Below are 27,022 nucleotides of genomic sequence, written 5' to 3' on the forward strand. Positions count from 1 at the left end.
ATGAACTCTTTCCATAGTGTTAAAATTAAAAAATAAATTGTTAAATAGGAAAATTAACTCAAAATTGAGTAAAAAATTAACACTGGCTAACACTGTACAGTGTTAATAAAACTACGGGTTAAATAACTCTGAGAGAGTAAATATGATTCTCAGCAGTGTTGATAAGTTACTCTACTGTGGTGACAAATCAACTCTGATTCTAATGCTTTTTAACACTGCATTGAGTTATTGAAGGTTAACACTGGAGGCTCATATAACTCTAATAAGTCTTAATTTTACACACTACTGTGTTGATGATTTACTCTGTTGCTGTGAAAAACCAACTCAGATAGAGTCAAATCCTAACAGTCATTAACACTGCACAGATAAATATGTATTGTTATTTTTACACTTTTGTAGTGTCAAATTGCATCTATCCATAATAATTAAATAATACTTTGAAAATGTACCATTGAATAAAAACAAGTTACCACAATAATGATTTTAACCACTTCACTTTTAATTGTACAAAAGCACCTTTTCAAGATGCATTTGAGATTTGTATTTTCAACCTTTGGTTGTACAAAAGCACTTAACTGTTCACGTGCTGCACTTAAAAGAAAAAAAAGAAAAAAGTGAATAGTTGTGCAGTGGGTGTGCCTGCCGTGTGAAGCACCCCAATACAACAACTTGTTCACATGCACCACTTTAAAACCTTTGGAAAAACACAAGCCACAATGTAACAGTAAGGTCGTGTAACAGTGTACTTGCCGTGCCATTACAGAGCTCCAAGTGAACTGTAAATATAACATTTATGAGGTAGATGGTTGCGGGTGTGCCTGCCGTGCCTAGCAACTGATCTCAAGTCTGCATAAAAACATTACATAAAAAACAACAGTTAACTTTTGGTCAGCCTAACAACACCACCACTTTAAAACACTGGCCTTAGGTCTGCATAAAATGGCAATATGTAACAACATATAAGGCGATATCTGTCGTACCATATTTCATTTGAACATCAAATGGTTTGAAGTAAAAAAGATCATCTATATGCAACACTTTTAGAACCTTGTCTAGATGCAGCTTGACCTTAAAGGCGTGGTGATGGTTATCAAAACACGGTTTCCATCAATTTTCCACAGAGCAAAACACAGTCATCTTTTACAACAATTGTGTCAATCTTACAAAATACAGGCATCTCACATGCTACCTCAGTACATATAATGAAGTCACGACGGTACTCTGTACCATGATATTTAATCCATTTGGCAGAAAACACACTGGTTGACAAAACAGTTTCAAATTTTGCAGCAATTGCTGCAAACTGTTTTTAGTGTCACCATCTTTCCTGGACCTAAAATTAATCTTTCCTTGCTAATAGATTCATGATACATTGTCATATAACTTTGGTGCTTTTTGGTTAATGTCTTTGTAATGTTTTTAAAGCTTTTTAATTGTTGCTTGAAGAAATTATGTTTGGCTTTGTAACGCATGCACCATGTGTGCAAAATTGGACCAATGTGCCTTATGCTACGAGGGTAATGTATCATGAAGTGATGTTTTGGCAAGAGATTTATTTCAGGAAATAATTGCTTGAACAGCCAATGATGATCAGTGATTAAATGTTTGAGGTATATGGTCATGCCTTCTGACAGGACTGGTGAAAATACAATGTTAACAATATGTAGAAGCAAAAGTAGGAGATGCCAGTGTTTATCATCTGTCTCGATCAAATCACCAAATAGCAATGGCATATTGCGTAACAAGCACCAAGACTGTATGGCATTCAACCCCAAATCATTACTTCCATCCATCTACTTATTTGTTGGCAGAGGTGGACGGTTTCGCTGCTGATTGAAACCATAGTCATATGCATGTATTTTACCAGCCACTTGTTCAGCACTTAGGGAGTTGCCTTGAATGTACTTCAGAATCAGTTTCACCTCAAACTGACCAACCCCCTCTAAAATATTATGTTATTATATCTATTATATCTACAGAGAAGTTGTTGGCTGTGTTGAAATATTGAAGTGAATTCAACAGACAAATGCGTTTCATACCATATGCATGAGGCTGCCTAGGATCTATTTGTATAGTCTGACAGTGCTGTGCATGCGCATCAACAGTTCTTAAAATAACTTCCGGATCATCTTCACAGAATACAGTTTGAAAACAGTGTTTCTCAAGAAGACAGAAACGACAGCAATATTGAGCCCCAAATGACTCTCACAAAGCCAAACAGTCCATGCAAACCAAGATTGTCCCCAGTGACCTGAACTACAGTACCATGAATCGCATGTTCAAAATTTGGAATTTGAAGTCCCTCTGTTTCAAGCACTTTCAGATCATTAATAAGTGGTTCAAGTATCAAATTAAAGCTGTATCGCTTGATATCCTGTGCATGGAATAGAGCACACAAATGAAAATTAATCAAAGACAAATTAAAGATTTGGGGGAAATTTCTTAGAGTAAAATATATAGCACCTTATTTATGTAAACCCCTTTTGGGTCCCAAGACATTTGCAGTTTCAAAGTCGTCATAAAACAGCTGAATCTGCAAGGCATCTTTTTCTACAGAAAATAGGGGACTTTCTTTAAAATAGGTGGCATCTCTCAAATCTACATACACACCTTCCTTGGGAATATACCTGGGCTTGAACATGTCTACAATTTTTTTTTTGGTAAAATACTGTTAAGTGTTTCCAAAATGGGAACATATGCAAACATATCAGTTACAATGACTTGGTCATACGTCCCAGTAGTTTTGTTTCTTCTGCTGTCGAATCTTGTGCCAAGCACTTTTTGAATAGGCTCAACAAGTCCCCATTTCTCTAAGTGTTTGTTTAGTTTTGCTTCTGAATTTAAAGGTATGAATGGATTTTCCAACGTTTGGAAGGACTGTTCTATGTTGTTCCTATTTTCTGTATCCTGTGGAGACAAGCACTGTAAAGCTACATCCTTTTCCTAACTGTGAATCTCAAAAATCACTTCTTCCATGGATGAGACAAACCTCTTTACATTAGACTGACTTAATCCAGCTGTTTTTAGTTGTGCAATAGCAGCAGCACACATATCCAAAGTGCTGCTCTTGGACTATAGGTTGTGGCTGTCTCCTCTACATTAGCTGTCACCAGCTCTCCTTCATCACCAAGGTCTGCTCTGCTTGAATTGACATCATTATTAACTTGTTGGTCAATACTGACAGTGTGTTTGGTGTTTAAATGTTTCCTAAACCCAGAAAACATTCCAAGCACACGGCCACATCCAGTCTGAGCACATTTAAGGCGAAGATTTTTTCCATCCAAGTAACCATGAACTACTCATAAATGCCTAACAAGTGTATTTGCGCAAGTTAACTCAGTCTGACAAACAACACACTTAATGTCAAACGGATCCGTTCAAGTACTAATGAAGCAACCTAGCCCGAACTTCTGCGACACAGGGACTCTCCTTCACTTTGCCAACATCTATGTTGTACACAGTGGTCTAGATGAACGTGAACATGTTGTACAGCATGGGGTTGTATGTGGTGGCAAAAAAATAATGCGCCTTAAACAGTTCGTCAAAAGCACCAAGTGAGGAGGCCGACTTGCAAGCGATGGCATTTTTGTCAAGTATTATAAAGAACTGGTGGACTGCTTTCTTCCTTCGTCCTACAGCCAGGAGGTAGGGTTGTGTGCTTGTTGTGATGGAATCAAGATGTTCTTGGATGTTGGTTCCTGTCTGAGAAAACAAAACACAAACACATGGCGAGACTATTACAATTACATGGTTGTAATATTACACCAAAAAAAAAAAAAAAAAATCAGCTTCCATGTGTATTTGTGGCCCTTAAAGGTTTTCCACAGACTGGTTAATAAAGTTTTAGGTTTTCTACAGACTGTTTAGAGTTAACATTGAGGACACTGACACAGAATAGCAAAACACTAACACAAAATACCCCATGTAAACATTGATGTACCCCCATTTTAAAACTCAAATCACTTAAACAACAACATTATTTATCAATCTGTTCCTGTGGCAGTCAGTTAAAACTAAGTCTGAATGGCCACAAGAGAGCGCGGGCACTCTCGAGTGTAGCATCTTACATGCAGTGACTGTTTTTCTGGGCACAGAAGAAGTCAGAGGTCAGAGGTTATGACAAACAGTGTGCCGTGAAAATATTGAACCGTCACTGATGTGTTGTATATGTATTTCTGAACCGGTATGTATTGTTGGGTGACAGAAATAATCAATAAAGACAATGTTGTGATGTGCAAGAAAGGGGAAATATTAATGTATGGGGGCGGGAGTGTGTTTACTTTGAATGAAAGATTGGTGACCAGCGCTAATGTTAGCATGCTAGCTGTTAACATCCGTGACAATAGCCATCTCAGGTGGTTTCTGCAGTGTTAAGCGCTAATGTTAAACTCTAGCAGCCTGTTAAGATATTTTTATTTGATTTCTATGCAGTGTTAAGCATTAATGTTAAACTCTAGCAGCTCGTCTGTTGAGCTATTTTGATATTATTTTGACACAATTTCTGTTCAGTGTTAAAAACGCAATACATTGGATCAGTTAGACAGTCAAGTAAGACCTGTAGTGTTGTGTTAGGCTGTAGGTGTCACTGCTATATTAGGAGTAAATGTGATGTCAAGTCAGTCTATGTTGTGTTTTGTTAACTTGACAACATAATAATTTGAAGTGTGTTGAAATTTCCTCATGTGCATATGGGATATAAATGTTGTTTACAGTTTCAAGTGCTATAAAAATGTTTTATACAGTTTCAGGTGCTATAGAAATGTTGTGTTATACAGTTTTTGTACATCAGATGTTGTTTAATATGAGAAAGTTCAGTGACAGTGAAAATATTAGTTCAGTGCCAATTAAATGTAAGATCTCAGTATCTGAATGATAGAAGAAGTCAGAGGTCAGAGGTTATGACAACCAGTGTGCAGCGAAAATATTGAACCATCACGGATGTGTTGTATATGTATTTCTGCACAGGACCTCATATGAAGAACTACAATAAATGTGTTGCACCTGGAAGACGTCATTCTTTTAAGAAGTGTAACATATGTATAGTATTTAACTGTGTGTGTATGTGATCATGATTTGCAAAACTGTAGACTCACAAGTCAGTCTTTAGATGCTTTGCTTAACTAAAGACTGATGACTTTCTCCCTGATTTTGTATTGCAGATACAATTTCAGAGTTTAAAAAAAACTCCCTACGTTGCAGAACCAATAGTAAATCTGCAGGGCGGTCCTTCAGTGGCTCACTGAACTCTTGTGCTTGTAATCATAGTCCCACTAGAAACACGTGTAGCGGTACAAAATGGCTCAGCCGTGCTCGCAGAAAACGCCATCAAAGTTAGTGGATGTTTGTCGCGTTTGCGGCGACACATTCTCACCAGCTAAAAGAAACAAACATAATCTTTTACAAGGTCATGACTCATCTGTCTGGCCGGACTATAACGTTAGAGGGAATCGCCTTGTTGTTTACAAATACTTCCGGGTAGAAAACCAGCAGAGCTTTTAGCTATATATACTATGTAGCCTATATATCACATTTTTCACATCACTGTATCAGTGTTCAATCTGATGTTTGTAAAGTCTATAAACACAATGATTGAACAAACATTACTATTTCTGTGTGCACGTTTAGCTGGGCTAACCATTAGCTGTTAGCCCTGTTAGCCGTTAGCGGTGTCTGTAATAGGTAATAACTCATTAAACGGTCCGTGAAAAAAATATCTTTTCCAGCGGATATCTTAGTTACAACATGATTGAGCTAGCAAAGCAGTTTTGTGTTGCTATGTGTGGTATTTATTCAGTTTTGGGAAATCACGATGTCTAGAAAGCATCAGTGGCTGCAGCTGACAGGGACAGCTAACACTAGCAGCAAAGCTAACATCAGGACATCATCTGTTAAAAGCCTCCCGTTGTCGGATACGACGTGAAACTACTCCAGTTAGCTCAATAATGTTGTAACTAAGACATCCGCTGGAAAAAATATTTTCTTCACGGATGAGCACACGTTTGATAAAACGGAGTTAAATCTCTTGGAATCCATTTTCAAGCTCTCTGTGTGTTTGTTTCCTTGCGGACGAGAAAAGGGGGGGCGCACATTTCCGAGAAAGCGTGTCTTTTTCAAAAATGCAAGAGGCGTTGCTTTGTTGCCGGCCGTTTTCGCCAGTGTGTTAAACACACTTTAGAAAGGAGTGTCCCCAGACTATCAGAAGGTGGAGATCTCTGATTGTCTGGTGGCGAGACTAACAAAACCAAGGCTCCCTCAGTGAAACATCCTCAAATAAAACATTAAAATAAATTAGGAACAAATACAAACCTTCTTGAAGACCACGAGATGCTTCTCTGCTTAGGAAGCAGACACCTTTCCTGGTCTCTTATGACCCTGGGCAGAAGGGGGATTCAGGTGTGACAGCAGCAAAATCAATGAGAGGTCACTGTCCCAACAACACAAATTTGATGTTAAGTGGACCATCAGCAAAATTCAGTGATTCTGCAATTTCAATAGCACTTTTTTTTTTTTTTTTTTTTTTTACAAAATACCAAAAAGACAGCAGTTCTATATGATCATAAGCTCTCTATTTTTACTGACCTATTTTTCATTTAATATTTAAACTACTGCTAACACATCACACAAACACAGCACTAGACATTGTTTTCTAAAACATTTCACATTTGGTGCTGTTGCGCCACCGGGCAAGAGTGGGCGAGAGTGGGCGAGAGCATCTGCCCTGCCCTGCTCTGCTCATGCACAGCACTACAATAAAGACGCAGTGTCATTAGCAGCAGGCTAATGTGTCTGTGAACCAGCAGGCATAATAAATGTTTTTTTCTCATTTTGTTATCGTCCCATGTCGTATGCAAATGCGTTAACAATTATATTATTGCATTGTAAGATAATGTTGAAATGTGTATAGCAGAGTTAGTTATGTTATTCTCTGCCTTAAAAGGCGCCAATAGCTGTATGTGGCTGTAAGTTAATTATATGTTCCTGGTCATCGTATGTTCATAGGACGTTGTTACGCTGGTAACTACTGCTACCTGGCATACTGACCCTGGCATGAGCAGAGTTGACTAAGGGCTACTTTAAAAGTAATCAAAGTACTTTACTGTGTTACTTTTTAAAAAAGTAACCAGTTACTTTACTGCGTTTCTCCCCGAGTAAAGTAACTCAAGTACTTTTAAAGTACTTCCAACGTTACTCCCTGAGAAAAGTAACTCAAGCACTTTTAAAGTACTTTTGAGTATTCTACATTTCTTACTGGGCAATGGACCACAGGGCGCTAAGCCTACATTTTTTTGTCTCCAAAATTATAGTTATGGACCACTTGCCCTTCAATGAGATCCAATTCTCCCATCACAGCCGTCACTTTGACCAGTAGAAACACAGAACGATCTGCTGCCGTAGACAACTGTATGACAACAACACCCCAGCTTTTTTAATATTTCCTCTAGGGATGTTACCACACAGAGTAAAAGGGGGAAATGATGGTGTGAAACAGCAGAGGTACTTTGTCAACCCGCTGAGTACTGTCATTAGCATCAAGCTAGCAAACAATGTTACATCCTCACAGTCGGACATAAAGTAATAACATTAACAAATAGTGGAGGGGCTTTTACTCACCACAACTGCAGAGGCTACCAGCTTCATTTGAAACAGACTACATTATAGACGGTCCGTTATTTATTAATCCCTCTGTATCTTTATATTTTTACTTTTTATCCACTCCCGTTGTCTTCATAAAATTACACAATTACACTTCCTGATTGTCCTTCAAATTAAAAGCCCATTATAACCTCGGCTGAGAGAATCCTTCCATTTTCTAAATAGGCTTTTATTGTGAAACATTTGTAAGAACTTGGTTGAGGAGGATACAGTAGCATGAATGTTTGCCTACGGTACTTCAAATGAAGCTCCTGTCATCTGCTGACGCTTTTAGGTGACTACAACAACATTTCGGCTGGCACATGAACAGACACAGGGACTCAAATAATAGTAAAAGTAATAAAAATAGGACAAGAATAACCCGATGACATCACACACGTCATGAAAGACGACCGGGGATAATTGGTGAGTACCATCGTGTAGTGTGTCATGTCTGACGGCCAAGTAATGGCACAATTTTATGACTCCACATCGTGTAATGTGACATAGTGACTTTCAGAACGGGCAGAAAAGTTGTGTAGTGTGTACCAGGCATAATGCAAGTGCTGAGTCTGACCTGTCTGTCAGCGAGTCCTCCTCCACCTTGTTTTAGACTACACCGTCGACAGTGGCAGCATTTCTTCTACCACCTAGCTAGCCACAAGCTTTGTGGCTTTTTTCGGACTGATAGGTTTAACATTATCTCCGTTAGAACCGAAAGACAGTCGTTGCCGTTTCGGAGCTGAAGGACCAGCGTTCTAAAAGTAACGGAAGTAACTGATGGCTTGTAGTAAATGTACTCAAGTATTTGATTACTCAAACAGCAAACTAATGCGTTAGGTTACTCGTTACTGCAAAAAGTAATCAAAGTACTCTAACGCGTTACTTTGTAATGCGTTATACCCAACTCTGGGCATGAGTGTACTGCACAGTAAGAAATTAACACTAACACGGGTTATAGTGAAGCACACATAACAAGTGCAGCCAATGGAATGTGGAAAAAGTCATACTTACCAATGTCGTCATCCACTTCAGTGCCATCCTAAGGAGTATCAGCTGCCAGGAGGAGATCATCAAGCTCACTGGTGTATGGAAGCTTTCTGCATTGTTGGATGATCTTTTTCTTGAATGTGGTCGCCCATTTCTCCAGAAACTTGCCAGAGACATCCTCCCCAAACATCAGAACAAAATCCTGTTCCACCTAGGGTGAGGATAATGGGAAACTTCAAGATTTCACAGCCAGATGAATTGTGTTAATTGTTTGACTGTCACTAAAATACACACATACTTTTTACATAATTATGAAATTGTCAAAACACTGTCAAAATAATGAAAAACAATTACCAAGCCTTTGACGTCTTTGAAACGTGGAAAGACAGATAGTACGTTGCTTGACTGCTGTGGGTCAAGGACCATGTTGCGGCGGAAGTCAAATGTCAACTTCATCTTCTTCTTGATTGTGTCCTCATCAGCTGAATGTTTAATCAGTGCGATGGCTTCCTTATACTCATCTTCACTCAGAACAGTCTCTGGACCAAACCGGGGCTCTCGTCTGGCAGCTGGTCCTCCAAGCCCATCTTCATGAGATGCTCCTTCAGATGATGCTACACAATATGGGAGAATACCATATTTTGACAACCACATAAACGTACAGGCAAAAAAAAAAAAAAAACAATGTTTCAGATCTGCTTCCAGTAGGGTTGGGACTCGCTAGGATTTTAACGATTCTGATTCCTTACCGATTCCTTCTTAACGGTCCGATTCCTTACCGATTTCTCTTACCGATTCCTACATTATATTAATTATACTTGCTATACTTAAACAAGTATATAATAAACACAAATGCAATCATACAAATACAAAAACTTTATTCTAACTGTTGCACAGTACAATTAGATGAAAATACACATTTGTGTGTGGTGTGTATTTCAGATTTAGAGCTTGTATCATCTCCCTGAGAACATATAACAACAAAAAGTGATTCTCTGATTTCTACAGTAACACTATTAAAATTAACCACAACAATGTAATAAAAAAATACTTATATGCATTCGTGCTTGGGCACTGTTATTTACGTGACAACACCTGAACAGAACACACACACACATTGGCTGTTTGTTTCTACCGCTCCCCTAGCTGGAAGCAGACCTCCCCGCCGCCTGCCTTTTTTTTTTTTTTTTTTTCTTTAACAATCTAGGCACCGTTTGCAGGAACCGTTACGCCAAATGTGATGGACCCGGAACTTTGGACCCAGTTCCAAAAAAGAACCAGATCCGGATCCCAACCCTAGCTTCCAGTATTATTATAGCGTTACCTCCATATGATGATCGTCTGTCTCTAGCAGTGGATCTCTGAAGAGTTTTAATCCTCCAGGCCAAGTACCCAGTGCCACTCTCGCCATCATAATAATGCTCCTTGGAGGGTGAAAGGAAAACAAAAACAGACACTCCATTAATGAGATTTCTTTTAAAGTCAAGGTGCTCCCAAGTGATATTGGACACAACAAAAAAAGAGTGACATTTTGAATATGAATCCACCACTACTTCCTCTCTGCTCCCTCGTCCTTCCTTTAGCCCCACCCTCTAACACATTTGTGAAAAAGACTGTGGGATGAAAAAAACACCATCTCAGCCATAGTTCCACAATTGCAACTTGAAAAGACTCATGTATGCAGAGCAATTATTTCACTTATTTATTTTTTTATCAAACAGTACCTTTAAAAATACGCCCTGGTAGAAATCAAAATGTTTCAATGTAGCATTAAACATTATCACAGCCATTATAGTGTGTGACTTACATAACCGGTCCTGGAGAATGGATCACTGAGGTAGGGGAATAAGCTCACAATTCCTCTGGCATACATTTCTTTCACCTGTCTGGGTGGTGATGTACTGCAAGATTAAAAAAAGTAAAGATTTCTCAGTTGTATGCACTGGCTTTAACAAAGATTTGAATTTAATCTAAAAGCAACATTGAGCTAACTAAAAACTCTTTACAAATTACCCATTCTTCTCTGTCATGTCAGCTGCCAGTATGTTCACCATTTCCTTCTGGTTTCATCTGTCAGGGACTTGCTTCGATTATATTCAGTTATTATGTGTTCCCCACCAGGTTTCTTGGTAAGAATGGATTCCACCAACTTCAAACAAAGAGCAAAACAATTCAGCATGTTGAGAATACATCCCTAATAATCCCAAATAGGGATTAAAAAAAATCTTAAAAACAAATGGTCATTAAAATAACACTATATTCTTTTTTATGGCCTTGGTGGCCTAAAAATAATTCCTGTTCTGCTTTGGTGTTTGTGTGTTAATTCTTATGTGCTTGGCTTCTGTGTCCAGCCTCTGCCGTTTACCGGAAGGACTCTCTGAAAGGATGTCTGTATCTTGAGAATCAGACGAATCAAGGGATGGTGGTTCAGACTGCTCAGGATTTGGTACCATGGAGACAGATTCTGACCGTAATAGGAGAAGCAGTTGGAAGGGAAAATATTAACCACAAGGAACTAGCATGTCCATTAAATACTGTAATAGAAATTACAAATGTAACTGAGACAAACCAGTGTCATATTTGATGGTTAGCTGAGGGATCCTTAACTACATCCTCAAATACATCGTCATCCAACTCATCCCCCGAACTGTCAACAACCTTAACAACCTCTGTCACAGCTGGCACACCAAACTTTGCAAATGTTACAGGAGAAGACAAATGCTTGTGTAAACCAGACTTATGAATTCATGTTGGTCATATTCAATGAATCTGGAACATTACTTTTGAACAAACCAATAAATTAATGTGTGAAATAAAACTACTTATATTATTACTAACTTTTAAGCAAAGAAAGCATACATTCAAACTTACTCAGTGTGATTAGAGATGGTAACATTTGTACTCAAAAGTTACTATTACAGTTACTATTAGCACCTTAAAGCTTCCAGTGCTTCAGACTTTCAGATCTGGCTCTGTTATTCTAACAAATTTTTGGACATCACCAAGTCTGGCCTTAATCAGCATGGTTCCTGCAGCACATAATTCCTCATTGTCAGAATATTATATTGTTATCATGATAACAAAAACACAAATATAACAGCAAATGCATGGTTTTCAACAGAGCAGCCAACAAGACCAACTTTTATGTTCAAGATAATGTGTTGTTTGTTTCAGGCCACCAAACAGCAGACAAATGATCAGCTATTTGCAGAAATGACAAGCAGGGATCAGTTCTACTCATGTTTAATCACGTCAGCTTATGAACTAATCAAATCACATCACAAAAGTTTGGCCTGGGACTCATGTTACTGTACCTGCGTCCACTGTAACCACTCAAACAGACGACGTTTAGGATTCCAGCAACGTGACTCAGCACATCTCAGAAATGTGACCAAATATCTCTTTTTACCATGTGACTTCACATTAACGCAAATGAGAAAACAAAGTTGGAGACAACAGCTGCTATGGCTGACGGTACATCACGCACTGCGACAGTGAGCAGAATTTTACACGGACTGCTTCCCTTTTTACTTCAAGATAAAACACGAGTCTGTGCTGTTAACTTTACCGTAGGCCAAAACAAATATGATCCCACTTGAAATAACGTTACGACCCGTCTAAACTGATGTAATGTTACGTCACAGAGCAGACCAAGCTGGAGGGGAGGCACGCGTCAGTTTCTCAACATGTGCAAACTGCTTTCCAAAACCAAATACAGCTTTATGTTACATCACATCATTTACCGTAGAATATCATGACTGAAGTTAATATGTTAATGCCTTGGCCGCAGAGTAATTTAAATCACCGGGAGACTAATATCAAGGTTAGACTAGTTATTAACACAAACGTTAGCTAGTTTAGCCAACTCCCGTCACCAACACAGGCAAATGCTGATATAATATGAAGTAATTAACTTAGCTGGTGGATTTGTTTGGTCACCAGTTAAAACAAAACTATCTCTCCACATCATATTGCTAAATTAATTACCTTTTGCGGAGAAGGTCAAGCTGGACATGCGCTAGAGTTGCCACCCGTCCCGTTTTTCTCAGAATTGTTCTCTTTTTTCATCAGCTGTCCCAGGAAAAAAAAAGTCTCTCCTGGGACACAATTTGTCCCGTTTTTTGGGGAAAATGCAGCAGCAGCAGGCCAAGGAGATCATCCAGAATCAGTGCAACAGGCTCAAGAACATCTGTGTCAGAGAGACAACAAAGAGGTAAGAGGAGCTGTGGGAAGTCCTAACAGTTCACTTCGTATATTTGCACATCCAATCATGTTTTAATTTGTATTTTTTCCATTTATATTTAACCCTATGGGCCCGAACGATGCATAGTGCGTCCAAATTCACACCTGTTCTTCTCTATGGTTTTTCTCCGCGACCGTGCATCATAGCGAGAAGCCATGCATATCATGTTAAACAGCGGAATCGTAGCTTTCCGAATGTTTTCACAGCGAAAAAAAAGGATAAAGTTACACTAAAATTATGTCTAACAGAGCTTTCATACAGCTTTGCACACACATTACTCTTGGATGGATTACTCGCGAATGCAGGGTCGCACAGAAACTCCACGCATATCACATGAAAGTACAGGACTAGAGCTTTCCAGTGATACCACACACATTCTGACATCTCTCCAATTTGTGCATGTATAGGTCCTGTTTGTGCATGTGTGTGTCTTTCGGACCTGTGTGTAATTGACAAGCAAGAGTGAAAACATTGAATTTCCCCTCAGGGGGATTAATAAAGGAAATAAACTTAAACTTAAAACTTAAACTTAAATCATTGTGCTGCCATCCCATCACGCTATAAATACAGATCAAGTGTCTACCAAATAAAATCCTGACGAATTTCTTTACAATCCATTATACAGATCTTGTTATCAGTCACTTCATATAGTGAGGAATATCATATCTTACCACGTCTTAGTCTTGCGTGTGTTTCTCCCTGTCTATCCACATTTGTAGTCCGGCTTTCAAGATGCAAATATCTCCATATTGTCCAGTTGACACTTCATCAAACTTTTTATGACAAGACCAGTGCACTTCACCTTTGCGCACCCAAACAACTGAGGCCTAATTATGCATGCATGACAGGGCCGTAGTCACCATATACATTGAGGGGGACATGTGCCCCCCCAATGCCCAATTTTTTTTTTTTTTACTGCAATCAAAGTGGCAAATATTATTTTGGAGGACATCATTGCACTTGGTTGACTATTTTTCTATTATGTTAGATGTAAATATTGCATGTTTCTTTCACATAAAACACATTTTTGACTTGTGAATGAGTCAATGGAATTTCTTGCAATAATGAAAAAATACTGGCAATCATGTCTGCCTGGCACAAACCACATGTTTTGGACAGCTGTGAAGTGACAGAATGTCCCAGCATCATGGTTCTTATATTGCCAGATTCCAGAGAGTTTCCCCTCTTCATATATATATATATATATATATATATATATTTATATATATATATAGAATATGTCAACTTCCAACTTGCTATGGTGAGATACATGTAAAAATGTAAGAATTTAGTAACACAGATTTGTTTTTTTCATTGATATAAAAATTAATATAAAATACAGGCACATAGAAGGATATGGAATGATGGCAAATCTGGTCTCCTATGTCTGAATTTCATGTTCATTGGTCAGTCTGAACTGGTAATAATGGCCGAGCCCTCCGCCTCAAGCATTTGGTCGAGTGTCCCTTTTTTTCACAAATCCAAGGTGGCAACCCTAACATGCGCACATTTTAAGCTAGGTATTCACTAGGTCACGTAAGCCATCTTGAATTTGGTGTTTAGATACAAAACACACTCAAATACGGGGGCCAACAACACAATGTTCTCCTTAAACACCATTTCTGTTGAAATGCCAACATAAAATTGGGTTAATATGTGAAAATAAGAAACTTACCGCAGTCATTTGACGGGGAGAAAAATGGTGTCCAGAAAAATCATCCACAGGTTGAAGGAGGCAGAGGTGGGCGGGGCTTTCCAGAGTCAAATTATCACGACGTCTTTTAACTCTAATTTTCACCAACACTAGGGGGCATTCTACTCAATCTGTTGTAATAACTGAAAGAGTCAGTGAACTTTGACAATGCATATTTAACACCGCAAAATTTACTGTGTAGCTAGCTAACAAGCAACCAGACAACGGTAACGTTAGCTAGCTGGCTAGCTTTCTGTCAATTCCAATCTAGACATTGTAATTAGCAATAAAAAAAATGTTAAACTCTACACAAATACACAGTTATTCGAAAATGTTTCTACAAAAGTTACATGTTTATTTGCGAAATTATACGTACATGTATGAACTTTTTTCCCCGTCTCTTGCTCTGTGGTAGCCATGGCGACGTCTACCCCTCACTGGCAAGTCAGCATCTGAAATCCCTCGCTCCAAAGGGCTAGTTTCATACCCACTACCCGTCATTATGCCCCCTACCCCTACACACAAAAAGGAATTGGGACACCCCTACCCCTCGCGGGAACGCGCAAATCTAGGGGTAGGGCCAAGGGGTAGGGCTAAGGGGGGGTATTGGGACAGGCCCTAAAAGTAAAAATCGGAATGGAATTCTACCCACCATCATAAATAAGAATCAGAAACAGTTTGATTGCCAAGTAGGTTTGCATATACAAGGGCTTGGCTTGGTGATTTGGTGCATAAAAAACAGTGGATAAAGTCAAGAGAATGAAAGTAAATTGTCATGTAACATTTGTTTAAGTTTAGAACCCCCTGCGGACTATTTCTGGTATGACTTTAGAGTGAAGGCACTTAGGAAACTGCCTCCTTCTTGTTTTAATTAGTTAAAACAAATGTGTCCTAGGTCATAGTTAGTTTCGGCCATCTTTGTTTTGAACTCACATGGTCTTTAGCCTACCTCCATCTGTTTGTGTAGCCTTGGAGAAGCATCATTTGTGAGTGAACTATTTATTTATACCATGCGACATTACTGATGTACAAGTCAAATCATTTTTTTTACATGTTGATGATTGCTTTGTAATGCTTTGTGTATATACTTTACAGAGTCATCATTCAAGCCTCTTAGACTGATCGTTTAGCTTTCTGTCTATGTGTGCACATCAGTCACCCATACAGAAAGAAAGAAAGACTATAAATATGTCTCCATATCCACCTGGCTGATTTGCATACTTTGACGGGCCACCTTACTATGTTAATGTCAAGGTACAGCCGGTTTCTAGTTGTGTCTTCATCTTCACTTAATCTTCTCTGACCTTTTCTGCACTTAGTAGCTATTTCAATTTAAAATGACATGTGCTATAATGACAGTTTATAGTTGACAGTGCTGTCTCCTGCTTTGATGTTGAGTGAACACACATTTTTAAACCTTGGTGATCAAGATCACACCTCACACCTGTTGTTTGTCTTATTTGGAAAAGAAATGATGGACTCGGCACTGCATCAGCACTATGTGGACCCACAAGAGAAATCAAAGCACAGTTTATTCCAGCGGCTGACTGCAGGTCATGCTGGAATTTACTGCAACCAGTCTTTATTATTTTTCTTTGGTGTGAAAAAACTTAACTGATCATTAGGTGAGGAGTATGTTTGATCAGGTGCAGCAGTCCACACAACCCTGTCTGCTTTTGCATTCTCTCATGTCCCCAAATCAGAGACTGAGGTGGTGCTGCAGACCTACAATAAGATAGAAGGTAAAGGTATTTACTGGTACTTGCTGAAGTAATCAAGTATCGTTTTTTCGTTTATGAAAATTGGTGATTTTATGACACATAAGTAACACGTTAGGACACATAAATAATGTTGAACAGGCAGAAACAGGACAAAAACAAAACTCCTTGTATCATATGAGAGGGATTAAAGTATGTTTGACTGTGGAAATACATAAAGTAGGACTCAAACACAACTGCCCTCCAGTTTATCGTTTTCACTTTCTGTACTTTGAAATCATACTAATGTCACATACGTACTATCTCAAGTTTGCATTACAACTAGATGGCTCCAGAGATCAGTGAGAAGCAGATCGAGACCCATCTTTTTCAAAAGGTCTCGGCCTTGTTGTTTGGTCAGCACCAGAGCTTGAATGTCCACCAGCAAACACAAGTGCACATACTTTTTGCTTCACTGTGCTGAAGTGCAAGGAAAGGTACACTGCTGAGTGGATTGATCTTATTCAATTATTAAGTCCTATTTGTTTTCCCTCGTCCTGTGGTGGATGTTCTCACTGTCGTCTCGGAGCAGAAAACACAGTTTTTTGAGGGATTTGACATAAACTATGGCTAATAAATTACCTGTACCCATCTACTCTAAAAAGAATGAAAAAAGACAGTAAAAACTGAAACTGATCCATCAACATATTACAACACCTGCACAGTTTGTGGGTCCTGTACTTACAGGTGGCAGGTTTGTTACAGTTGTGTCCATGTCTGAAGTACTGTGGGTTCTCTATGATGGGGATCCTGGTCATTCCAATCACCACAGCATCAGGCCCTGCATCCAGTGCACAGGGGCTGATTATTCCATGGTTCACATGATGAAGGGGGCTGGCAGAGTCTTCCTCACCGCTTATCACTGTTACTGGTCCTAAAAAGACAAAATCACAGACTGACCACCTGTAGGTGAAACAAAAGCCAAAACTTGAAGAAAAATATATAACTTTATAATATCAAGCTAAATATGCAAAATGCTAGTTCAATTTCTTTATACAGATACTGGTTTGTACTGTAATAGAAAAAGAGGGATGGATGGACTGCAAAGGTTAACAATGGAGCACATGTGAGCCGTGTAGCAATAAAACCACAGCAACACTTGTATTTTTAAACTGTGAACCAAACCAAGGTTGTTTGGGACTGAAACATATGAAGCATACAACCCCAAACTGATTGAATACAAAACCTGTTTATTGATTCTAACCTGGACTTGTTATGTCTTACCGAGAGCTTGCTTAACTGTGGCATTCCATCAGACTTAGTAAATATTTCAGGATACACTTGATTTAGCAGTAAAATCAGGGATTCCAAAATGAAAGACTGCAGACTTTGAAAGAGAACTGATGCAAATGAACTGGGATACAGTAACAGAAACACCCCTTTGAACACCTGCTGCTAAAACATGGAAGAGTACCCCAAAAGGAAGCTCACTTCCTTAGTTTGTTAATAATTGGCAAACTTTCTGGGGAAAACCTGGTCTTATTAGGAGAGACGGCATTCACCCCACTTTGGATGGAGCTGCTCTCATTTCTAGGAACCTGGCAAATTTTATTAGTAATTTAAATCCCTGACAACCCAGAGTTGAGACCAGGACAGAGAGTTGCAGTCCTAAACGCCTCTCTGAGCTTCTAGTTCAGTTACCCAGCCATAGTTTTCATAGTTTTATACAAACGGTGTCTGTCCCCCGACCACCTAAATTATTTAAATCTAAAATTAAACAAAGAGGAGTTGTGCATAACAACCACATAAAAATTAAAACCTCTTCTGTGACAGAAAGACAAAACAGGAGAATTAAATGCGGACTGTTAAATATCAGTTCTCTATCGTCTAAAGCAGTGTTAGTAAACGAATTAATATCAGATAATCATATTGATTTACTCAGTCTCACTGAAACCTGGCTGTGTCAAGATGAATATGTTAGTCTAAATGAGTCCACTCCTCCCAGTCATAATAATACCCACATTCCTCGAGGCAGCGGCCGAGGAGGGGGAGTTGCAGCCATTTTTAACTCTAGTCTGTTAATCAGCCCTAAACCTAAACTAGATTATAATTCATTTGAAAGCCTCGTTCTTAGTGTTTTACATCCGACCTGGAAAACCTCGCAGCCACTTTTATTTGTTATAGTGTACTGTGCTCCTGGCCCGTATTCTGAATTTGTATCTGAATTCTCAGAGTTTTTATCCAGTTTAGTTCTTAAATCAGATAAAGTTATTATTGTAGGCGATTTTAACATTCATGTCGACGTTGATAATGACTCCCTGGCTACCGCGTTTATCTCATTAATAGACTCCATTGGCTTCAGTCAGGGTGTACATGAACCCACTCACTGTTTTAACCATACCCTCGATCTAGTTCTGACGTATGGAATTGAAATTGATAACCTAAAAGTCTTTCCACAGAATCCCTTGCTATCAGATCATTATCTGATTACTTTTGATTTCTTTTTACTCGATTACACGCCACTCAGCAACAGTTACTATACTAGATGTTTATCAGATAGTGCTGTCACAAAATTTAAGGAAAAGATTACTTCGTCGTTAAATTCAATACCAATACCTTCAGTAACAGAGGTTTCCCGTGCCGACTTTAACCACTCCCAAATTGATCATTTTGTTGATAGCGCCGTAGGCTCGCTGCGAACAACGCTCGACTCTGTAGCTCCTCTTAAAAAGAAGTTAACAAAGCAAAGAAAGTTTGCTCCTTGGTATAACTCTCAAACCCGTAGGTTAAAACAAATATCGCGAAAATTTGAAAGGAATTGGCGATTAACCAAACTGGAAGAATCTCGTTTAATCTGGACAGACAGTCTCAAAACTTATAAGAGGGGCCTCCGCAATGCCAGAGCAAACTATTACTCAGCATTAATAGAAGAAAACAAGAACAACCCCAGGTTTCTTTTCAGCACTGTAGCCAGGCTGACTGAGAGTCAAAGCTCTATTGAGCCTTGTATTCCTTTAGCCCTTAGCAGTAATGATTTTATGAGCTTTTTTAATGACAAAATTCTAACTATTAGAGGCAAAATTCATGACCTCCTGCCCTCAGATGGTAGGCCTACCTATCTAACCTCAAACACAGCTGTAGAATCTAATATATATTTAGATTGCTTCTCCCCAATTTCTCTTCAAGAATTGACCGCAGTGATTTCTTCATCTAAATCATCAACGTGTCTCTTAGACCCCATCCCAACTAGGCTACTTAAGGAGGTCTTTCCTTTAGTTAACACTCATATATTAGATATGATCAATATATCCCTATTAACAGGCTATGTACCAGTCTTTTAAGGTAGCTGTAATTAAACCTCTCCTAAAAAAGCCCACCCTGGATCCAGAGGTGTTAGACAACTATAGACCAATATCTAATCTTCCCTTTATGTCAAAGATCCTTGAGAAAGTAGTCGCAGACCAGCTGTGTGATTTTCTCCAGGATAATAATTTATTTGAGGAATTTCAGTCAGGATTTAGAGTGCATCATAGCACTGAGACAGCTCTAGTTAAAATTACAAATGACCTTCTGATTGCTTCAGACAAAGGACTCGTCTCTGTTCTTGTTTTATTAGATCTTAGTGCGGCGTTTGACACAATTGACCATCAAATTCTACTGCAGAGACTGGATCACTTAATTGGCCTAAAAGGTTCAGCACTAAGCTGGTTTAAATCTTATTTATTTGATCGTTTTCAATTTGTTGACGTTCGTAATGAATCATCCTTACGTACCAAAGTTTGTTTTGGAGTTCCGCAAGGTTCTGTGCTCGGACCAATCCTATTTACTCTATATATGCTTCCTTTAGATAACATCATTAGAAATCACTCTATAAATTTCCATTGTTATGCGGATGATACACATTTGTATTTATCGATGAAGCCAGAAGAAAGTAATCAATTAACTAAACTCCATAACTGCCTTAAAGACATAAAAAATTGGATGAGCACCAATTTCCTGATGTTAAATTCAGACAAAACTGAAGTTATTGTTCTTGGCCCCAAACAACTCAGAGACTCTTTATCTGATGACATAGTTTCTCCAGATGGCATTGCTCTGGCCTCTAGCACTACCGTAAGAAACCTCGGAGTAATATTTGATCAAGATTTGTCTTTTAATTCTCATTTAAAGCAAACCTCACGGACTGCATTTTTTCATCTGCGTAATATTGCGAAAATTAGGCCTATCCTGACCCGAAAAGATGCAGAAAAATTGGTCCACGCTTTTGTTACCTCAAGGCTGGATTACTGTAACTCTCTATTATCAGGTAGCTCTAGTAAGTCCTTAAAAACTCTCCAGCTAATTCAGAATGCAGCAGCTCGTGTACTAACAGGAACTAAGAAACGAGATCATATTTCTCCTGTTTTAGCTTCTCTGCACTGGCTCCCTGTAAAATCCAGAATTGAATTTAAAATCCCACTGTTAACTTATAAAGCTCTAAATGGTCAAGCTCCGTCATATCTTAGAGAGCTCATAGTGCCATATTATCCCACCAGAACACTGCGCTCTGAGAACGCAGGGTTACTCGTGGTCCCTAAAGTCTCCAAAAGCAGATCAGGAGCCAGAGCCTTCAGCTATCAGGCTCCTCTCCTGTGGAATCATCTTCCTGTTACGGTCCGGGAGGCAGACACCATCTCCACATTTAAGACTAGACTTAAGACTTTCCTCTTTGATAAAGCTTATAGTTAGGGCTGGCTCAGGCTTGCCCTGTACCAGCCCTTAGTTAGGCTGACTTAGGCCTAGTCTGCCGGAGGACCCCCTATAATACACCGGGCTCCCTCTCTCTCTCTCTCTCTCTCTCTCTCTCTCTCTCTCTCTCTCTCTCTCTCTCACTCTCATCCTATTACTGCATCTTGCTAACTCGGCCATTCTGGATGTCACTAACTTGGCTTCTTCTCCGGAGCCTTTGTGCTCCACTGTCTCTCAGAATAACTCATACCGCAGCGGTGCCTGGACAGTGTGACGTGTGTGGTTGTGCTGCTGCCGTGGTCCTGCCAGATGCCTCCTGCTGCTGCTGCCATCATTAGTCATTAGTCATACTTCTACTGTTATTATACACATATGACTATTGTCACACAAGTATACTGTCAGATATTAATACATACTTTCAACATATTGTACCACAGTAGCCAGAACTATAACTATAATATTATTACTTTCATTAATGTTGTTGTAAGCTACTGTCATTACCTGCATCTCTCTCTCTCTCTCTCTCTCTCTCTCTCTCTCTCTCTCTCTCTCTCTCTGTCTCATTGTGTCATATGGATTACTGTTAATTTATTATGCTGATCTGTTCTGTACGACATCTATTGCACGTCTGTCCGTCCTGGAAGAGGGATCCCTCCTCAGTTGCTCTTCCTGAGGTTTCTACCGTTTTTTTCCCCGTTAAAGGGGTTTTTTTTGGGGGGAGTTTTTCCTTATCCGCTGTGAGGGTCTTAAGGACAGAGGGATGTTGTATGCTGTAAAGCCCTGTGAGGCAAATTGTGATTTGTGATATTGGGCTTTATAAATAAAATTGAAATTGAATTGAAATTGAGTTTGGTAAAGACATCTTGCAATTAATGAAATAAATGTGACTTTGCCTTTTAAAGGTCTCTAGCCACAAAGACTGATACTGACCATCTTATTGACACAGGCCGAAAAGACAAAGTTGTTAGTGAACTACACAAAGCTTAGATGAATAACTTCTCAAAATTTACTGAAGACACCAAAGGTAGTTGTGGAAGCACATCAAATGTTTAACTAACAAAAACACTCATAAGTATCAGAGAATAAAAGAGCTGAGAATAAACAACAAACTTGTCTCTGATAATGCAGTAATTGCACCTGAATTCAATGTTTTGCTTTTTCTTTTTTATATAGTTTGTAAAGGAACTCGTAAACAATTTTAAACCAGTAGAACCTAATATGGTGAACCAGAATGCTCAACATCAATTTTACATTTAGTTAATCTTAAAAAAGTAAGCAAAATTATAAATCACCTCAGCAGCTCAAAGGCCAAAGACATCCATAATGTGGATTCTGCACTGATAAAGAAATACAGAAGTCAACTTCTCGAGCAAATTACACACCTTGTGAACTTGTCAATTAAAACAAGAACTTTCCCTGAGACCTGGAAAATAGCTGTTGTCAGTCCAATCTTTAAATCTGGTGAGCAGGACTTGACGTGTAATTACAGACCTATTGCCTTCCTCCCACTTGTCTCCAAGATACTGAGGAAAATCGTAGCAGAGCAAATGATAATACATCTAAGGACAAATTAGTTATTGCATCAATAACCTTATTATAATTTTCAATAGCCTGCAGACCTTAAAAAAGGTCTCTGATACTGTTAGCCACAGTGTGCTGATATCCAGTGGTTTGACTTGAAGAGTGTGAGGGCTCTAGTTTCCCGGCGCAGCGCAGGGTGGTGCAGGGTGGTGCAGAGCTAGTTTCGAGCAGCGCAACCCGAGGCGCGGTCAGTTTGGTAGTTTGGCAGACCGAGGTGCGCTGAGATGGGTGTGGCGGTGCAACAGGGGGAGGTGTCGACAGTCCAGCTTGGCGCAGTGACAGTTTCGTGCCAAAATTCTTCGCCGAAGGTGCGCTAAAAGCTCGCCAACTGAAACCACGTCTACTGTCAGCGCAGGGGGAGTGCAGCCCAACCTGATTTGGTTAAAAACAGCTGCAAACTAATGAGTTCACATCCCTCTCAGCCAACCACAAACAGCCACAGCATCAGATAGGGAGTATATATTCAGCATCTGTCATCTTAGAAAAGTTAAAAGAAAAGAAACAGAGTGAGACCGCGAGAGAGAAAGAGAGAGCGCGCGCACACGAGAGAAATGCAACATTGATTTACAATTGTGGTGACCTCCTCCCAGGCTACCTTTGCATCATCAGCCCATGGAGGTCTGCTCGCAGTTCCGTATATATTCGGACACTGCGAGCAGACCTCCCAGACCAAAACATCAGTTTCCTCCTGGGAGGAGTTTGGCTGTCTGACGCTGCTGCTCTCTTCTGCCATGGCGAATTGAGTAAACTCTCAATACGCCTTCGCGCGGCGCATTTAAGGGCGAGGAGAAGGGCTCATTTGATTGGTGTGATGTGTGTAAAACCCACTCCACGCCTTCTCTCCTCCCTCTTTCCCACTTGCGCCGGTAGGAGGGACGGAGGTGGGAAAGAGGAGTAGCTGCGCCAGGGCGCACGGTGTGCCAAACTTACAAAATCTGCCTGGCCACACCCAGTTGGTGAAGCGCAGGTGCGCTGCGCCTTCGCCGCGCCCGGTCTGCGAAACTAGAGCCCTGAGAGTTAATGGAGAAAAGTCCAGCCTTTGTGCAAATAGCATAGGGAATGCCCCAGGGGTCAGTTTTAGGTCAATTGCCATTTAGCATGTATATCAATGAACTACTTGCTGAATGCATGCTGATGACAAGACCAAAATGAAAGATTTATGGTAAGAATAAGGTTATCAGTGAAGTAGACAATGTCAAGTATTCAGGAATCTTTTTAGACTCACATCTTAGGTTTGAGGTTTTAGTGTGTAATATTAACTAAAAAGTCAAAGCAAAACTTCACTGCTTCACAGTTCTCAGAAAGTATTTGCTACTCAGCAAAGCCTAGCCTTGTATGCATGCCATGATATTGTCACACCTATCACACAGCATCACTGCCTGTTCACAAGCCTCACAATCAACTATAAGACTCATCATATTACAGCATAACCAAACAATAAAATTTTGGACAAAAAACAATGAAGTGGCATTAATGTCATGTTCAGCTTTGAAAGGATTGTAAGTTATCTGAATTAAAAGCTTCTTGTTAAAGGGTTATATGGTCACACTCCACTTCTCTTAAGGAAATTGTTACAAGACACCAGCACACCAGCAGAGTCAACACACAGGCCTCAACCAACAGTGACTGTCACATTGGTTTACACAGAATCTCATTTGGATCATCAGCCTTCTCTATTAAAGGAGCAAAACTATGGAACTGTCTACCAACTGAATTGAAAATGCAAACAATCTTAATGTTTTTAATAAAGATAGTAAATTATGGCTAAATTATGACAACTTGTTGTAATACTTTGTACCACAGTACACACACAAGTATTTTTTGTCTATGTATTTTAGTGTATAGATTTGTGGATGCAATTTCTTTTCTTTTTAGTATTTGTGTGCAGGTTTTGCAAATTAGTGTTTCCCTACAAACATTAAACACAGTGCATCTGGTTATTGTGCATAAATGTACAAATCTAATGCTACTGTGATATCTATATCAAATAAACTAAAGACAACTAAAATATGATGAGAAAGAATGTGACACAGAGGGATGCATGTGTCAGAACTTATACTGTTTCATTTTGAATGGTGTCCAGTTGGTGTCCAGACATTCAATTCATGTCCTGCAACTGCAAATCTCTCCCTGAATTTAGAAACATGAGCTGACTCCAACCCTTGCACTTCACCCTGACACGATGATGCTGTTACCGCAGATGGGAGAAATTAATCAAATCAGCACAGTCTTAACAAATTTATTAATCACATATTTTCTATTTTATATCATATCCTGTTCAAAATTAGTTATGGTAAAATAGCCATCTATTTAGGGTTTGAGCGATGACTGCAAGTCATCCATGGGACCCTATTGAAATCGTGTTGTTTATTATTAGGGTCCGAGCGATGACGAATTCAAAAATTCACCAGATTTGGCATACGCATTTGGTCTGGCGAAAAATTTTATATTTTGGCAGTGGGGGGCCAAATGGTGACATAGCGTCCCCTAGAAAATTTTGTGCCTCGAGCCCCGCCTGTGAATTTCACCTACAGGCATGAAAATTGGTGGGCTCATAGAACATGCCAAGACGCACAAAAAATCCTCTTGGACCCATGCCGTAAACCGAACAAGAAGTCAGCCATTTTGATTTGAAGTTTTGATGTCTTTGAACAAACTCCTCCTAGGGTTTTCGTCTGATCAATTTCAAATTTGATACAGATCATCTAGAGGCCATGCTGATCAAAAGATATTAAAATAATGTCAGCAGATCAAAAGGCGTGGCCACTAGGGCGTGACAAATTTTGTCAACTTTTCGTTTTCTCGCCATCGAATTTGGAACGGCTCTCACGCCCACATACTTGATCCTAGCAGCTTCAAACTTGCTGGACATGAAGATGGTTCCGCCTTGAACGCCCCGATATGTTAATACTTACTCATAGCACCTCCCAGTAGTAACAGGAAGTGTCCAGTTTTTACTTTAACATGTACTGATGCCACAAACTTGACCGCATCAACTTCATTCCACTTCTAATGCATGCAGAACAAGTTGGTGAAGGTACCTCATGAACGCTGTGAAGCTACGTCTAATGGCATCCGTGTGGCGGCGTGGCGACTATCGATCCTTTGCCATGAAATATGTTTGGCATTTTGATGGCTTCAACGACCTCATATCCTTACATCTGATAGGGGCGTCACCCATGGGGGGGGCAAAATGCCTCTATAGCACCCCCTTGAAATTTTCAACCCATAGTAGGAAGATGAAAATTTGTACATATGTGTAAGATGCACAAAAAAGTCTCTGCCACCAATGGTCTACTCCAAACAGGAAGACACCCATTTTGATTCAAACTTTTCATTTTGGCAGCGATTTTGTGATTTCCACACCTTGTATTTTAACAAACTCCTCCTACAGATTTTGTCCAATCAACTTCAGATTTGGTACAGATCATCCTGACACCATGCTGATCAGAATTATTAAAAGCTTTTCTCTATGTCATGGGGCGTGGCCGCTATGGCGCCTCCCTCGCCACCAAATTCAACTTCCAACTTCATCCAAACTGCTTCAAAATTTCTGTACATGATAAGAGCCCCGCCCTCAACACCTCCATATGCTTGTAGGCAATCTTGCTCATGCCGCCCCCTTGTGGAAACAGGAAATGCCCTATTATACATTGACATTGTCCAATTTGCTCGAAACTTCACGTGTGATGACGGTCCACTCCTGAACGCACCTGCTCACATCTGGTTACGCTCATAGCACCACCTGGTGGATGAATGAAACATTGCGTTTTTTTGCTCCTGCCAGGTTTTTTCTCCCTTCTGGCTTCACGCCACAGTGCCCGCATGCCTCAGGCTCCTGCGGTTGCATGGGGGAGCGAGGGCCCGATCACAGCTGCTTGCAGCTTTAATTAGGGCCCGAGCACCGACCGAAGGCCCTATTGAAACTGCTCCGTTTATTATTATTATGAGTAGGGCCCGAGCACCTAGCAGTGCGAGGACCCTCTTGAAATGCAAGGATTTTTTATTATTAGGGCCCGAGCGACAACGAAGTCGTCCGTGAGGACCCTATTGTAATCGCGCTGTTTATTAGGGCCCGAGCAGGTCACAGACCTGCGAGGTCCCTATTGTTTTTCTCCTGATCATCATTATTATTATTATTTTTTTCTTCCGCCAAAATGATCGCATTTTTCACTGCCTGAACATACCCCAAAACTCACCAAACTTGGAATATAAGTCACATCTGGTGACACAGCATCTGTGGAGTCTCCTGACAAAAAAGTTATTAAAAGAATTTCGATATTCCAAAGAATACTTAAGTTATTAAATAGCAACTTCCGGCAGATTTAGAACAAAACAGGAAGTGTTGCATATCTCCACACTGATGTGTCCGAATGACATGACAAACTTACTACTTCCCCATGAGGCCCTGAGGCTCAGTGCAAAATATCGGGTGATGACCACAAGGTGGCGCTCTTT

General features: G+C 39.8%; 1 protein-coding gene and 1 pseudogene across 3 annotated transcripts in view; both read right to left on the reverse strand.

Moving 5' to 3' along the window:
- Positions 1-27,022, reverse strand: part of LOC117251295 (NT-3 growth factor receptor-like) — a 666,479-nt gene that overhangs the window by 173,759 nt on the left and 465,698 nt on the right. For both annotated transcript variants that reach the window (XM_033617466.2, XM_078168297.1), the window contains exon 13: positions 17,001-17,189. In XM_033617466.2, coding sequence (XP_033473357.2) covers positions 17,001-17,189 — 189 coding nt within the window. The remainder of the gene's footprint in view (positions 1-17,000; positions 17,190-27,022) is intronic.
- Positions 588-13,806, reverse strand: LOC117248668 (uncharacterized; annotated as a pseudogene). The gene is made up of 8 exons (XR_013491659.1): positions 12,610-13,806; positions 10,636-10,771; positions 10,430-10,523; positions 9,947-10,046; positions 8,977-9,236; positions 8,651-8,833; positions 6,307-6,453; positions 588-3,702 (listed from the first exon to the last, which is right to left on the reverse strand). The product of XR_013491659.1 is annotated as an uncharacterized LOC117248668 (transcript).

The sequence above is a fragment of the Epinephelus lanceolatus genome, chromosome 5 (assembly GCF_041903045.1).
Source record: "Epinephelus lanceolatus isolate andai-2023 chromosome 5, ASM4190304v1, whole genome shotgun sequence".
Classification (NCBI taxonomy): domain Eukaryota; kingdom Metazoa; phylum Chordata; class Actinopteri; order Perciformes; family Serranidae; genus Epinephelus; species Epinephelus lanceolatus.